At 39.3% G+C, this 15,665-nt stretch overlaps 1 protein-coding gene across 6 annotated transcripts in view; it reads left to right on the top strand.

Moving 5' to 3' along the window:
- The window catches only part of VPS13B (vacuolar protein sorting 13 homolog B), a 506,220-nt gene that overhangs the window by 490,364 nt on the left and 191 nt on the right, over positions 1–15,665 (top strand). For 5 of the 6 annotated variants that reach the window (XM_068395718.1, XM_068395719.1, XM_068395716.1 and 2 more), the window contains 4 exons: positions 1,964–2,140; positions 4,617–4,719; positions 5,395–5,644; positions 11,520–13,763. In XM_068395718.1, the coding sequence (XP_068251819.1) occupies positions 1,964–2,140; positions 4,617–4,719; positions 5,395–5,644; positions 11,520–11,765 (776 nt within the window). In that variant the 3' untranslated portion in view covers positions 11,766–13,763. Of the gene's footprint in view, positions 1–1,963; positions 2,141–4,616; positions 4,720–5,394; positions 5,645–11,519; positions 13,764–15,665 lie in introns of those variants that run through there. The other variant, XM_068395717.1, reaches the window with a different exon arrangement.

The raw sequence follows: 15,665 nt of genomic DNA, 5'->3' as shown, positions 1-15,665 counted from the left end.
AACACAGTCACAGCAGTTTCCATTCTGTTTCCTTGTCCTCTGGGCCTAATTCCAGCTGCGAAGTGCCTGGAGCATACCCCAGGTCCTTTGGAGTAGGCTCTTATTTATTATTACCTTATAACATTGCTCAAGTGTATGGCAGTAAATAATTTACTAGTGCTAGGACTTAGGTGGATTACATTTAATAAGGCAATAACTTCTGTTCTGAAAGCGCCGTTGCTGTGGATGACCTCAATAGATAGGGTGAAGGAGGTCACAGGGTAATGTAATATGTAGCTTAGCAGAACTCCAAGTATTGTTTTATGCCTTCACATGCATCACAGTTGTACAAAAGAAAAGACTGGACGAACAATCCCAATTGTGTAATGCGGTGTTGGGGTATTATTTTAGTCAAGCAGCAGGAGCAGCTGGTAAGTACTAATGAGAGAGAATTGAATTGAAATTTGTATCATTTCCATGGCATGGCATTAAGGAAGCTTCATGGCCTTTGCTGTACAAAGGGTGGATGCTCAGCTGCACACTCGGCTTCAGTGACTGAGCTCAATAAAAACTGAGTATTTTCTGGGGAAATACTATACATTTATCAGTAAATGATACATGTATAGAAGTTGGAAGCAATCGCTCTAAGAGGAGAGGGAGGCATTTATGGGGGATGCAAGTTTCTTGAACTGCTGATAGATAGTATCCCAGGGACAAGGGTCTGGAGAACTGTGTGCTACTTCTCATCTTCATCTTTTCTTTGGACAGAATACCAGTATACAAGTACAATATTAGTTCTTGTTGTTCAAAGTCAGCAACTTCTCTGTTTATCCAGTAATGGTAACTAAAACCATCTGAAACCCGGTTAGCAGCTAGCTGAGTAGTGTGTGTCACGCTGGTGAACACATGGGGCCAAATACCTCCGCTGTGATTATACGAATCTGTGGAATTATGCCTGGATTTGCTTCCACATACAAAGCAGAATCTTCAAAGACGTCTGGGTCGCTGTAAAAATGCCTGGTTACCAAGGTGACACTCGGTCCTACTCCTTAAATAATTGTTTTATCTTGATATTTGCAGCTGAAGGTGCAAACTGAGAGCTAGCCGAGGAGCCTGCAAACTTCCTTTTCACTGAGCAAAGAACCTCGGATCAGGCAGACCTTTTTCTAACTGATGTCACTTTGTCCAATCCTTGTACTCTTAGCGACTTCCAAATAGCTTATCTATCAAAATTACAATAACTAGAGACATGTCTGTGGTTAAGTGGCTCGAGTAAACTCAAGATCAAAGAAACGTACCACCTCACATACCTGTTTACATTTAGGAAGATTTAAGTTGGAGTTCTCTGTTGATACTAAAAGCTGGGAAGGTCACTGTGTCACTTGTAAAAGTTTGACCCATGTGCATTAAAGTAAAATATGATCGTTTTCACAAAAAAGTAACAAAAAGTCTCAAAGTCTAATTCTGCTAATCTTAGTAATACATCAAAAGTTGCATTAGCTTATGAACATTTCTGGCAGTGGAAGAGGATATAAAAATGATCTATTGAATACAGGCAGTTTTTATTCTCATGAAGTCAATCTCAGGCTTACGTGAAAATCTCATTTCCATAACAGCTCAAGTCTTCTAAAATGGGTGGATTTTATTCCGAGCCCAAGATTTTCAGAATTGCTACACAGAATGAGCTAAATTAAACTAACTCAGCAAAAGTGTTTAGTGAAAGTAATTGAAAGATGAAAGCATACTGTCAAGTTATCTGAATGTTTAAAAAAGTAAAATACATTAAAAAAAAAAAAAGGAAGTTGAGATTTAACTTAAACTGAAGCTAAGGTATTGTTTAGCTAATGGGTCACATGCTAAATAGCTGTATAAGAAGGGTGGGGTACAGTCTGTAATCCAAGCAACATTCAGGTCCAGTAGTAAGATATTCTCTTATTCTGGGATATTAATCTTCACTAATTACTGGGGACTCTTGTTTTCTCAGGTGCAATCGCTGGGATTGTGGATCAGCCAATGCAGAACTTTCAGCGAGTGTCTGAGGCCCAGGCTTCAGCCGGGCATAAAGCCAGGGGGGTCATCTCAGGCGTGGGGAAAGGAATCATGGGCGTCTTCACAAAGCCCATCGGAGGGGCAGCTGAGCTTGTCTCACAGACAGGTTACGGTGAGTTTCTCTGTTTCCAACATCCCCGTTTAAATTTTAAAATGCTCTTCAGATGCAACCTGCTATGCATTACTTAACCGTCTCGGTAGCTGTGTGACTTAGAGAAAGATTTAGAAATGCCGGCGCTGAATAGTTATAAATATTGTGTTCGTTTTCTTAAAAACTATCGTGTTGCGCTTCTTTCTTGTGTTACCGATCAGCATTGCACAGCCACAGAGACACAGAATGCAGAAAGCATGAAGTAATTCTTGGAATACAGTAGAATTAGTTACAGAAACATATGTGCTTACAAAAGAGTTTTTGACATAAAAGTATTAGAGCAACACTATATCCAATTAGAGCATTATTTTGAGATTGCTTTGTTATGGCAAGGAAAGAGTTGTGCTACCTCTACACAAAGAGAGAGTTATGTTCCTGGGAGAAAGAAGTGAGTCAGGTAGTGGGACCATCCCCTTTAAGCCGGGGAGTTGTGAGAAGACAGTCCCATTTTTGGATACGCAGGTCACCTTTTAACGACCAGAGGTGGGTTTTCCAGCTAGACTGAGCACTTAGGGGCAGTGGTAGTGAATCCTTTCAGATTGATGTGAATACTTCTGGATGACCAAAAACTGTAAAAGATAAAAATAAAATATCAAAATACACTAGTTTCTTTGTTTCCAGTATCAATAAATCAAAGCTGTTGGTCTGGATATTTAAAGTGTGGGGGGGAGGGCAGTCAGGGAAGAAAAGCAGGGAGACCTGTTGATACAAGGACAATGTGTCAACAATTTTACTTCACTAATTACACCGGACAAACCTTGAAGATTTATGCCTTTAATCGCCAGCAATATTTATGTTTGTGACGTGTTGATTAGAATACGAGTAGTTCTCCTAGGGCTTCAGTTTAGGATATTGTTTCCATGCTTCCCATTACATTTAGAAATCATTCCTTGAAGCAATCTATTTCAAGAAATAATGAAACATTTAATTATTACAATTCTTTCAAATTAACTGTATCTTGTTTGTATGAGTGTAAATAATAACTGTTCTCCTGAATTATGCATCCCATAGGTTTAAAACCCGTATCGGTAAAATCAGAAACTTTTGTCTGTTGTCGGCTGGCTGTGCGGTGGTTTTGCTGTCCATGACATTATTCTTTCTACATTTAATTCCGCTGCAGTCTTTATCAAGAAACTTGTAACAGTAGAGGGACACTTTTCATTGCAGATAGGGTATACAAGACATCATGTTTTCCATGAGCATGTGACAAAAAGAGTTAGCCAGGAAAAAACATAAAAACTGTATCAATAATAGCTGACAGTGCGTGAGAGGAAAACACACAAGAGTTAAGTAACTCTTACCCACAACTGGATTGGAAGTGGGACCATGCCTCTTGGGGGGGACCGAGGGGTGGGGGACCACACAGAAGTAAACACATGTTCTCTCTTTCTCCATCTGTAAATAACATTTTCACTCACATAATGCTGAGAACCTCGGTAAGCCAACTGTTACAACTGGGATGCTGCTTTTAAGTGTTACCATCAACATGTGTGCTAAAAATTAAAGTTTTTTTTCAACGCTGATGTTTTGTTTAAATTATTATCCATTGTGTAAAAAGGAATCTAAGTTATTGACACCCTTATGCAAAAATGCCTTTTGCTTCAATGGAATGCTTAATTAGACAAAAGAAAATCTCTTTGTTTATTTAAAGAGTAACTTTGCACTAAACTGTATAGCACTGGTGGTTGCCGCTTAACCTACTTCCCGTCTGTCTCGTAAAAATTTTTAAAACTACTTGATATGTGAATTTTTTTGCAACTCACTCATTCTTTCTGGTGACCATACCTCATCTTTAGAAGTTTACAAGCCATCTGAAAGCATACATACTGTATCATCTTCAGCTTTGGATGGTCTATTGAGAAACCTGTTTAACTGCTTCTTGTAGTCTCCATTCTGTGCTGGCACTAAGAAAAATTCACAATAAACCAGATGCCCCAGGCGATCTCATAAATGTATATGGATCTGTGTTTAACAGCTGGATTAAGTAACTGAATATTTAAATACTGTATCCAGGCAAACTTGCTTTTTAATTTGTACCGATCGTGACACGTATATGGAAGTATTTTAATATTAAGCAAGAAAGTTAACAACGGTCTTGATTTTTTCTACATAAATCCTAAGTGATGTGTCCAGTCCTACTCTGAAATGATGGCTCTCAGGAGCATTATGTTTCTCTTGATTGCAAGTGTATGGCTGATTTTTAGAACACACAGTTGGGGTTTTTTTTTGTTTCTTGCTAATGCAAGATCACTGGGGTTAAGTGCACAACTCTTGCATTGTAATATTTAATGAATTATCTTGACTACAGCTTCCAAAGATGTGACATCATTTTGGATCTGCACTATTTTATGAACTGTTCTAAACAGATGACATCACTACAACATGTAACTGTTTGGTAGAAAACAACTACTAAAAAACTTAAATTCTCTTACCACAGGTATTTTGCACGGAGCTGGACTTTCTCAGCTTCCCAAGCAGCGCTCTCATCCAAATGATCAACACGTTGAGCAGGCTCCAAATAGCCACGTCAAATATGTCTGGTAAAATTATTTAGACACTTGCTCATTTTTACATCCACATTGTTTATTAATAGGTTCTGGCCTGTGGTCAAGTTAACAGGCTGCTTCCCTAGGAAAGGCTGAGTTATGGCAGTTTGTTTAGGAACATTAAACACAAAGGTAGTGCATAGAAACCCAATCTGCAGATGATGGGCTGCTGATCTGCTTCCAGCTTTGGAACTACAGAGCTGATATTTCTTTAATGGCATTCAGTAAGTTCTTACTTATTTACCATTGCACCGGGCCCAAGAAAAATACTGCACATCTCCAGAAACAGCTGTTAGTGAAAATAGCTTTATTTTCTGCACTGAATTTGTAAGCCACTTCTCAGGGTAATTTTTCTGTTAGGATGGGAAATAGGCTGACCTAGCACGGTTATTAGGCCAATTTTGCAGCGAATGATAACGAGTTTTGATAAGTGACAGTTTCACATTTATTCTCTAGATCTTAAGTAAGTCTTGCATCTTTCAGTAATGGAGATTTGGAATATACTCCCTGGCTTATTTTATGTTTGTAGGTGATAGCTACAGGCTTAAGTAAAAATATTAGTGATCAAATGAAGTCCTGGAGGATCCAATGCATAATACTGACTACTTCGGGGTTTTTTCTTTTTCTTTTTTTTTCTCTTTTTTTTTTTTTTTTTCCTTGATAATGCAGGAAAATGCTGCAGTCTCTAGGAAGGCCAGAGGTCCATATGGCCTTAGACGTCATGATTGTGAGTGGATCAGGCCAGCAGCATGAAGGCTGCTTGCTGCTTACCTCGGAGGTGCTCTTTGTGGTCAGTATCAGTGAAGACACACAGCAGCAGGCATTCCCTGTGACTGAAATTGATTGTCTGGAAGATGATCAGCAAAAAGACCTGCTGAAGGTGCAGCTAAAACAACAGAGAGTGCCTTCTGATTTGGAGGTAAAGACTTGAGTACGATTTTAATTCAAAGATAAATTTATGCTGATGATGATGCTTTTAGCAATGGGCATACTCACCTTTGGATGGGGAGGCCAGAGGTTGAAGTGCCAAACCAGGGGACCTGCTGTTTTCACGCAACTCATAGTTGATTGTGTTGCCCTTTGGATGAAAGGGACGTGTCTCTTGCCTTCTGTCCTCTTATTGATCATGACATTTCACATCTGTGACAACAATTTTCTGAGGGAAAAATTAGAGCAAGTCTGGGTTCTTGGTAAGCACCAGCTCTTTTCTGAAGAGGTGGTCATGACTACACGTGCATGAGGTGTTTATTGTTTGGCAAGTCAGCATTGCTGCCTGTACCTACGAAGTCACAGCGAGAACAGTTCCTTTTATTCTTTGGTGAATCCTGTTGTAACATTCAGTGACACTGATGAATGCTCCTTTCAGCATGTTTCCTATCTTGCCACTTCCAATACAGTGGTCTTACTTGTCTGCTAGCTGTATTTACTTCCTTAGATCTTCCTTCTTCTGCAAATGCTAGCTTTAAAATGGATCAGTTCCTTTGCTGAGATTGGATGCACAAAGTTTTTTCCAGTAAGAGCATAAATCCTTCATCTTCATATTGAAAGATCTCTAAGCTATTTGAATACTGAGGTTTTGGATGAATTATCTTCATTTAATGGTAGAAGAATGCTATATTTTTACACTTTCGGGAAACAATGTTTATTGTATTAAACTCTCAAGTGGAATCATATGAGACATCATTTCAAAAACAAACATGCATGTCCCAGTTGTTGTTTTTATAAAAGTGTGTCAGGTAGTTCATAGACTGCTGTACCAGAAATCTCTCTGTTTCAAATATAAGAAAAGAACATACGTAAAACCCCATGAAGTATGAGGTGTGCCAAAAAGTAGGGGAGGCTTCAGCACTTTGACTAAAATCCTAACTTTGCTGAAGTCACTGAAGAGTTTTGCCGTCAATTCCAGCACAGCAAGGACTTCATCTGGGTCATGACAGTGCTTGCATTTTTTTGTGAAAGCTTTTTTTAGTGCTGAATTCTCTATTTACATTTATTGTCTTTCCACTAACCTCAGTCTCTAAGTAATGTTGACTGAAATTGCCTTCTCTCACCACAAAGCTACATGAGGCATTACTTAAATTTTGATGCAAGTGGGCAAAGCTCAGCTTTTTTATCCCTGAATGCTGTGTGGTTGCTGGAGGCACGCATCAGACTGAATCCAGACTATCCTGCTCAGTCCAGAGCTACTGTCCTGGAGGGAAGAGGAAGATAGTTTGGTCTCCCTAGGACATTTGATGCACTCAACCCATCCTAGGACATTTGATGCACTCAACCCATCCTAACCTTAACTTTAGCACCAGCCCAGACATTTTTTTATTAGGCTGTAGTGTGATGGCTCTTGTCTTTGTATCTGGTTATCCAAGGGGTGAGGAGTAGGCTGCTGCTCTGGGGGAAGGGCTGCTTGCCCAAAGTTTTCTGCCAGAGGGGCTGCCTGTCTGGGAGAAGGGAAGGCAAGGGACAGGGAACCTAATTCTAGTCCCCACAGCTGCTGCAGCTGGGAATGTACAGGACTCCTGGGCAAGTGGCTCCTGTACATGCACATTACATGTACATGGTGTGTGCAGTCCAACATTCCCACATACACATGCTAGTACATGCAGTAAATGTGACCTGCTTTGGAGGTACTGGACCAAATACATCTTTTTTTCTCAAGTTTTGGATAGAAATGTGGGAGTCCTACTCCAGTGGCATAGCAATGCCAGGAGCTGTAAGCCTTGAGCCACCCAGCCTCAGTACACAATCTCTTTTGCTGACTCTTGAGAATGCAGTGAAAATGTGTGGCATGGTAAAAGTGGTGAAGAGTGCCTGTTCCCCAGGTGGAGCAAAGTCAGTGATGGCAAGACAGCAAAAGCTGAGTGATGCTGTACAAAACAGACCTGGCGTAAGTATTCCTCCTGAATGCAGGAGCTAATGCTGAAACTTGTGTGAAAATTTAAAGAAATGTGCTATAAGGAGGAGCAGTTGAAAGTAAGGCAGACAAGAATAAGAAAGTTTAAATTTTTTTATGCTAAGGCAGCTACACAATAAAAGATTCCAAAAGCTTCATAAAGTTTTACTAATTACCTAGAGTTACGTAATATTCTTTTGTAATTAATGTTTATTATAGTTTTTTGCCTTAATGGATTGGGAAATTTCATACTTAGTAATTTCCTTTCTGCAGCTGAGCATGTCAGTTCTGTGGTGCTTGGGGCGTTGTGTGCAGTGCTGGTAGTGGTGGGAGCCAGGGCCCCCCCTTCAGCTCCCCTGCAAGAGCTTCTCTAAAAACTCTTTGAATGTGATTAGGGAAAGGAACCTTAGGAGCAGCAAGCTGTGACTTGCAGGTGAGCAGCCTCAGAGCTGCAGACCTACACCCAAATAGACACGACTTCTAAATATTAGTGGCAGGCCATCTTGTTGCACTGAAGATGTCCTCAGCTGACGTGCAAACACTTCTGTACATGATGACGTTAGTAAAGATGGCCAGAATTTTTAGCTGGAAAACGCCCAGTCAGGTCAACCAAAATATTATGATGAGTTTAACAAAATAGAGGTGACATTACCAAATGTAAATGATGTCTATTTTTCTGATCAATTTAGTCAAAGATCCTAGAAATAAGACAACCAATTAAAACATTTCATTTCAACATTATAAAAATCCACTTTTTTTGTCTTATTGCTCACAGAAATAATTGCCAAACATTTTGTTTCAGCTCTGCCCAAAACAGTTTCTCCCCTTCCCTCTCCTCAGCTTCTTGGAACTATTAGGAAACAAAACATGAGTTATTCTACAGCTGTAATCACCAGAGACGTTATAGAGCATATTTTGACTCCTTCAGCAATAGGTTTGCCTGATGGCTTGTTCGCCTCCACAATGTATAACTTAATCCATCTGGCTAGAAATAGCCAGGATGGATTCTTGAAACCTCTGGCACTGATGACATTGTTATTGAAAGGGAAGCATTAATTGTACCTGGATTATCTTCCAAAGTGATTGAGACACTGCTTGCTTCCAGACAGACATCAAACTCAAAAGGCCTCCATTCCAGCTGTTCTTGGTATAGCTCATAACATCAAGAAGACAGCAAAAAAATTGAAGGGCCCTGGAATTTCAGATATTTCAGAATTGCTTTGTGATGATCTACAACAGGGTTTTCATGATAGTGCTACATGTTAATTGTCTCTGGAGCTGAAAACCAGTCTCTGGATTGTTCAAAGCAGTGAAAAAAATCCCTAAGGAACCAGACCTCCTTCCTCAATCTGTGTGCACAAAGCAGACCATCAGTGCTTCATACACATCCAGTCTGTGCAACAAAGATGCTATAGCTACTGCAGAGTTATTTAGAATTGCTGAAGGCTTATTCTTTATAAGCCATAATGGGAGGACTTTTAGAAAAATTCTGGAGTTCTTAGCCCAAAAGTATGTCCTTCTAGCATGAAAGGACATGTTATCTTTGAGATTCCGCTAGCAGGTGCGTTAAGCAATCCTTGACTTAAGTTTTGATTCATTGAATGATCTGGCTATTAACATTATAGCTGTTCAAAGTAGTGGGCTAAGGCACTTAGTGACAATATGTTAGGTCCCATTTAGGAAAAAATGCAGAATAACAGTAATTCCAAGTTTCTGTTGTCCTGACAATATAAGCTAAACTGAAACTGGCTGGAGAAGCAGATGATTGCAGATGAAGTCATCTGGAAGCAAGTAGGGTCCCAGTTACGTTGGAAGACCATCCAAGTGCAGTTAGTATTTCCTCCTGAGTAACTGTGCTGTATCTGTGGGATATAGCCCGGAGCTGAATGAAGAAGAGGAGGTGAGTGGATGCCAACACCGTTTCCATCTCCTTTGATAACTTGGGTCTTTTGGTGGGTGTGGAGGCGGAACTGTAACCCAGCTTCCCCTGGGCTTACCGCCCTAGAAGTAGAAATCAGGAAAAAATGTGGAGTCACCTACTTGCAAGATTTACCCCGTATCTTAAAATCTAGTTGACATAGGTGCTACTCTAGCATATTGCTCTCCTTTCAACTGGTAAAACGGACTGACTGCTGAGATACTTTTTCTGTGTCACCTGATTGAAGCCATGGTTCAGACACCATTCTCCACTGTTAGCTGTGCGTCTGCTGCAGCAGTCTGCCTTCTGATTTTTCCCTCCCTTTAAGGTCATTCATGGAAACCACACTCTCCTCTGCCCATGTCATCATTTCCACTGTTTCTAGGCACAGGCTCCAACCTTGAGCTTCTGAGCTTGTTATAAGCCTGCTTCCTTTAGCATTTTTGTGGTGATGATTGAAAACAGGAGGGTTTCTACTTGCTGAGCAGCAAATCCATCTCCAAAGGCATAGTAAAAAAAAAAACAGAGGGGACTGTTTTGATTTGGATGTGACATCTGTCACTATCTATCAATCATAATTCTTTCTTCAAATAAGCAATGGTTTGTTTAAAATGAGCCTTGCAGTCCAGAGATGTGACAAGATATTGATCCTGGATGTTAAATTGAATCCAATAGCAGTGTTTGAAAGTATCATCACATCTCGTGAGGCATGTGTAAAACTCCCCGAAAGACAGTCAGAAGATAGCAGCCTTTGAATCCTTAGCGTGACATCCAACAAACAAAGACAGTTTAAATCCTACAAAAATGAAACTGGTCAGCAGTTCTCCAAGTGTAAAAGAAGGAAGCATCAAAGCCTAGCCCGAGGGCAGCTTCTGCCTTTTTGTTCGTTGTCATATTTTGGAAATAACGTCTACTCTGAATGACTTTGCTAGTGATCCATAGGGGTATTTCTGAAATACATTTTTTTGAAACCATGCAACGAGCTTGATGCCTGCTTGCATGCTTTCCCTTCTCAAGCTAATGATAGTCATCTTCAATTTCTTCTTAAAAAAAGGGCACAGCAGATTGATCTTCCAAAGCCAGGTTTGCCCATGGCTTTTCATCTAATTCTTTATCTGGTTGGAACCATATGGTAGATGCCACCTTTCTGTTGACAGTATTTGATTTACTGTATTTTTTCCACTAGAGGTAGGTTACTTGCATCCTTCTTGCTAGAGCCTTGGACCTCTATGTATTTCAGCCTGCAAAAAGGGATTTATTCAGAGGAGTCCTTCCAGTTCATGGTGGTGGAAAAAGCAGTTGGCATAGACAACTTAATTTCTTCTCCAGAAATGGCACACCCAAACCATCTTTAGTAAAACCCTTTGGTTAAAAAAAAAATGTAATTGTGTGGGTCCTCTGACCCAGAATGGCTTTTTTTGTTGACCAGAAGCAGATGGATATATCCTGTCATAGAACATTCACCTGGAAAGTAGCTTCTTGTCTTTGTTTTAAATCAAGTAAGTTAAAAAGACTTAAACTTAACTGCCCAGATATAGCTATGGGCTATCTTTAATTGTACTTTGTGAGAAAAAGGTTTTGCTAATTAGAATTGCTAATAAGCACTGCCAGGAGCTACTGGCATTTTTCTAAAAGGGATTCAGATGCTTTTCCTGTCTACAAAGAGTTGATCTATTGTAAAGAGCTATTCTTGAGCAAGGTGTATAGAGTCCATCCCTAAAATTCTCAAAAGATACTGCGTAAATTTTCTATGGTAGAGTTAGAGCTTCTCAGAAGTGTCCAGTACAACAAAGGAGAGGACTAATCCATCAAGCACTAAACTGTGGGAGAACAGTTGATTAAAACATCCATTAAACTATTGTAAGAAAGATCCCAGGGAGGAAGATTTTTTTACTTACAGAAAGTAATGTAGAAGTTACTGTCCTTACTACTAAGCTCAGTTACTGTCAATTACTCAGTAATCATTTTATGTTATCTATCTGATTTCAGGCAGATGGAGCTAGAGAGAGACTATCAGAACAACAATACAACCGCCTTGTGGAGTACATCACAAAGACATCGTATCACCTCACTCCCAGCACCGCGACAGTGCCAGCATTGCAAACTGTGGCTACTGAACACCTTCCAACTATCATGAAAACATACCAATATGTAGTTGATCCAAATTTTGCCCAAGTATTCATTAGCAAATTCACCATGGTGAAAAATAAAGCCTTGAGGAAAGGATTTCATTAATAATTATTTGTGGTGAGTATATTAATACCTTACCATTTTGAAAGTAATGCTGTCTCTGCAGTAACCTACATCAAGTAGAGATGCACATAATTTTTGAGGAGGTAGGAGATGATAACAAAGTTAAGCCTAATAGCTTTTCTAATCTTGACAACATTCCTGCTCCCTAGCCAAAATACTAGTGCTAGAAGGAAAGTGTTCTAGCAAACGAATGAAGTGAAAAGGAACAGCCTTGGACTACAGCTCAATCAAAATCATTTTTCTTTTCAATACCCAAAAATCCTTTTACTTTTCAATAACCAAAAATTGCATGCATAGAGACATTTTTGCCACACACACACAAAATGTGTATCAATACCTACTCTATCATATTTTAGGGTCTGCCAGTTTCTGTTATAAACCATGTTTATAACACAGCTGTAAAAACTTGCTCAAGGCCGAGCCTTTCCCCCCACACACGCACTCCCCCCAACATGTCCATCCTGAGGCAAAACATTTTCCCCCACTAAATCTGAAAAACCCAGTGTGGCTGTTTTAAGTTACTAGTGACAGCTGGGTTTTAGCACCACTTTAACCTTAGAATAGCTTCCTTTATTTGACTGAAGTTTTGCAGGACATTAGTCCTCAATGTAAACTAGTGCCTTTGTGTGGTTTGAAGAACAAAACATGAACTACAACATGAATTTATTTTTAAAACTGTCTGTATACAGAAACTTTATTTTATCCACCATCAAATTTTCAGAAGTACTTTCAATGTATATATGACATTGTGCATTGTCTGGTCGTTAGCTGGAAGCCAGTAACATGCAGTTCAAAAACTGAAGAAACAAGAGTTTAGTCTCCGTAAAATCTATCAAAAATCTATAAGCTCAATGTAATATAGATGTGCAGGTGTTAAGGATAGCCTTGTTGGGTCTCGCTTACTTCTGATCTGCCACCACTACATAGTACGTTCTCACTTAAGCCCTAATTCATTTTATGCTTATCATCTTTGAACAGATAAAACCAGGGATATTTAGAAACACAACCTTTCAAATATGCTTGTGCTAAGCAAAGTGAGATTTTTTTTTTTTTTCCAAGTTGATCAAAAAGTATGGACCCGCAGGCTCCAATTACATTAATAGTTAATTATGCTGAATATAGTGAATTAACGATACACTTATAAATACGATGTTAAACACATCAAGACAAATGAGCTTTCTAAGTGTCTTATTTTTCAGATGTTTTAGTTTGTATTAGACAAGAAACCACTTTCTCTGGGCACAGTTAGATTACTTTACAAACCAAATCTGGCTATGGCAGGTTTATTTTAAGAAACAAAAGCTTACTTGGTTTTCAACCATGCGTGTTACTTTTCTTCCCTTTTCAATGTACTTATGGACATGAATTTTGTCTGGGGCTTCCTGAACATGTCTGGAATTGGAGACAAGAACTGGAATAAAATCTGATCACCATTTGGAGCAGATACATATGCTTTATAGTTAATAACTTCTATGCATACTTGATATGACCAAATCACAGTAAATAAGAACGTAGTAACTGCAACGTTTTTCTCGTGAGTTCTGTTTTGTTAAAAGGTATTTCTAAAAGCCGTGTCTCTTGTGTACTGAAAATACAGAAGCCTGGGATCTGCATCGTCCTTTCCTGAATGTGAAATAAGCCCATCCGTTATCAACATTTCATACAGTGATTTAATAACTTAGTCATTGTTTAAATAACATTATTTAAAAAATGTATATGTATATATACACACACACACGCTTCATTCCTGAATATTTGATGGAAATAGTTTAATACTTCTAATTTTGCATATTGGTGGATAAATTGTAATATGAGATTGTTTAAAGATAATAAAGCTATTCCTGTAATAGTGCTTTTTGTGAGCTATTTGGTCATTCAGTTCCAAGGGAATGAACAGGTCACTGTGCAGCACAGTGACAAGACAGACACACAAGCTTCATGTAGACCCCATTCGCTTCCAGTTGGTCACTGGACTTCATCATGTACCAGAAAATGCAATAGATTATGACAATACTTTGGAAGTAAAAACTGATGATTCGCTTGTCAAAAAACATGTGCTGAAAAGTTTTATGTTTTTGTGACTAAAACTGAATCAAAACAGCACCGTAGTCACCATTTGAATTAGACTGATCTGTTCATTATTTATGTAGTACACAAACCAGCCAAGAGGATGCAAACACACCTGTTAAAAATGAGGGACGGCAGCGGTTTGATTTCTAGAAGTTTGTAGATTGCAGCCATTGTTTAAGATACATTTGTGTTTTTCCTGAATTGTCTTCTCCTGGAATAAACACTTGCTTAAATTACACTCCTCTTCAGCGAATTAAGCTAGCATCTTTACTGCATTAGGCAGGTTCTTTCTCCCCCTTCTGACCACATGTATGGAAACATGTGTGGAGATGGCATATTAATCAGCCTCTCCTACATATGAGCTGTGTGAACTATGAAAACAAAGTTGTCCAAAGAGCAGCTGCCTGTACTTAGCTGCTGAAGCACTCCAGTGTGTACTCTTAAAACATGCCTACTCTCATAATGCTCTTTAGACCTGGAGAGCTCACAACTTCAAATCTCTCTTTTTAGTTTGCTTCCAGAACAATCAATCATTCCTCAAACACTCAAGAATAAAGTAAGCCAGCCAAAAATTTGAAGACATGGTCAGGCTTATACACAGCAAACTGCTTTCCCAAAGTAGTTTAGGTCAAACAATTCCTTTTTATATATTATTTCATACATAAATATAGCAAAAACCTTTACAGACAGTCGGGATGGTCTCAGAGCAGACAAGCATGTTTTTTCAGCTCTGCATCTCCTAGAAACAGCATGCCAGACCCTGCAACAAGCAGCTGATTAGGAGGGTCTAACTCACACAGGTCTTTGTTGTACTATGCTAAGTCCCACTCCCAATTGTTTGTAAGAAAGATAGGATTAGCTGAACTCTTGCTCGCAAAGGCAAAAAGAAAAAAAAAAAAAAAAAAGAAAATTAAAATTGATGGGTTGTGCTGAGTTCAGAAAAGGAGGTTAGCCCTTCTGCCTGCTCCTATGTTAGGTACCCAGGTTTGCCCTCCCATTCCCCTCCAGGGGAAAGCAAGCTGTGGGTTGGCTGGCATTGCTTCCTGAAAGGCAGTACTTGCTTTGCATCCCCTGTGAAACAATAATACCATTATACAGAAAGCAACAATTACAACCTACAGACTCTCAAAGCACAGACATGGAAGTTAGAGCTCACCTTTTGTCATCGTCATTGAATACATATAGCCAGAGATACCTTTGAGCTCTACTGCATGGTCAAAAAGCCTGCAATCAGCTTCAGGACAAGACTCCCATTTCTTTAAATCAACACATGCTGGTAACTGAAGGAACACAGACTACAACAATAACTGCGGTTGGCTATAACAGTTTAGAAGAAACTTAGAATTTAGAAGTAAATTAATTCATAGCAACTGGGAAGGATATAGGGGCTAGAGCTGCAAGGGAAGCCAGGTCTATTAGCCTGCACACCTGGCAGTAGCAAGTTTCTTTGCCCCTGAAGCTGTCAGTATGACTGAAGACCCCTGGCTGTTTAAACCTGCAGACATGCCTGAGAAAATGTTAGTCAGTACTTAATGGCATACAATGTTTATACTGTACATTGGGAAGATAAATGGGTATCATTTGCCATTGTTAAGCTTTGGTTTACATTTATAGGAGCAGGGGTATTTTGATTACTAGATGGTTTCCCCTGCACCACTAATGTCAAATTCTTTCTTTGCTTAAAGGAAGCGCTGCCTGTATGGAAAGTTTAAAGAAAATCCCATGTTGCTCTGTAATAGCGTTCTGGATCAAATACACTACTTACTTACGTGCTTTCATTAGTCCAAATGTTGCTCACGGATACCTATTAAG

The sequence above is a fragment of the Nyctibius grandis genome, chromosome 3 (genome assembly GCF_013368605.1).
Source record: "Nyctibius grandis isolate bNycGra1 chromosome 3, bNycGra1.pri, whole genome shotgun sequence".
Lineage (NCBI taxonomy): Eukaryota > Metazoa > Chordata > Aves > Nyctibiiformes > Nyctibiidae > Nyctibius > Nyctibius grandis.
Note: the sequence above shows the minus strand (reverse complement) of the source record. Positions and strands in the feature narration are given on the sequence as shown.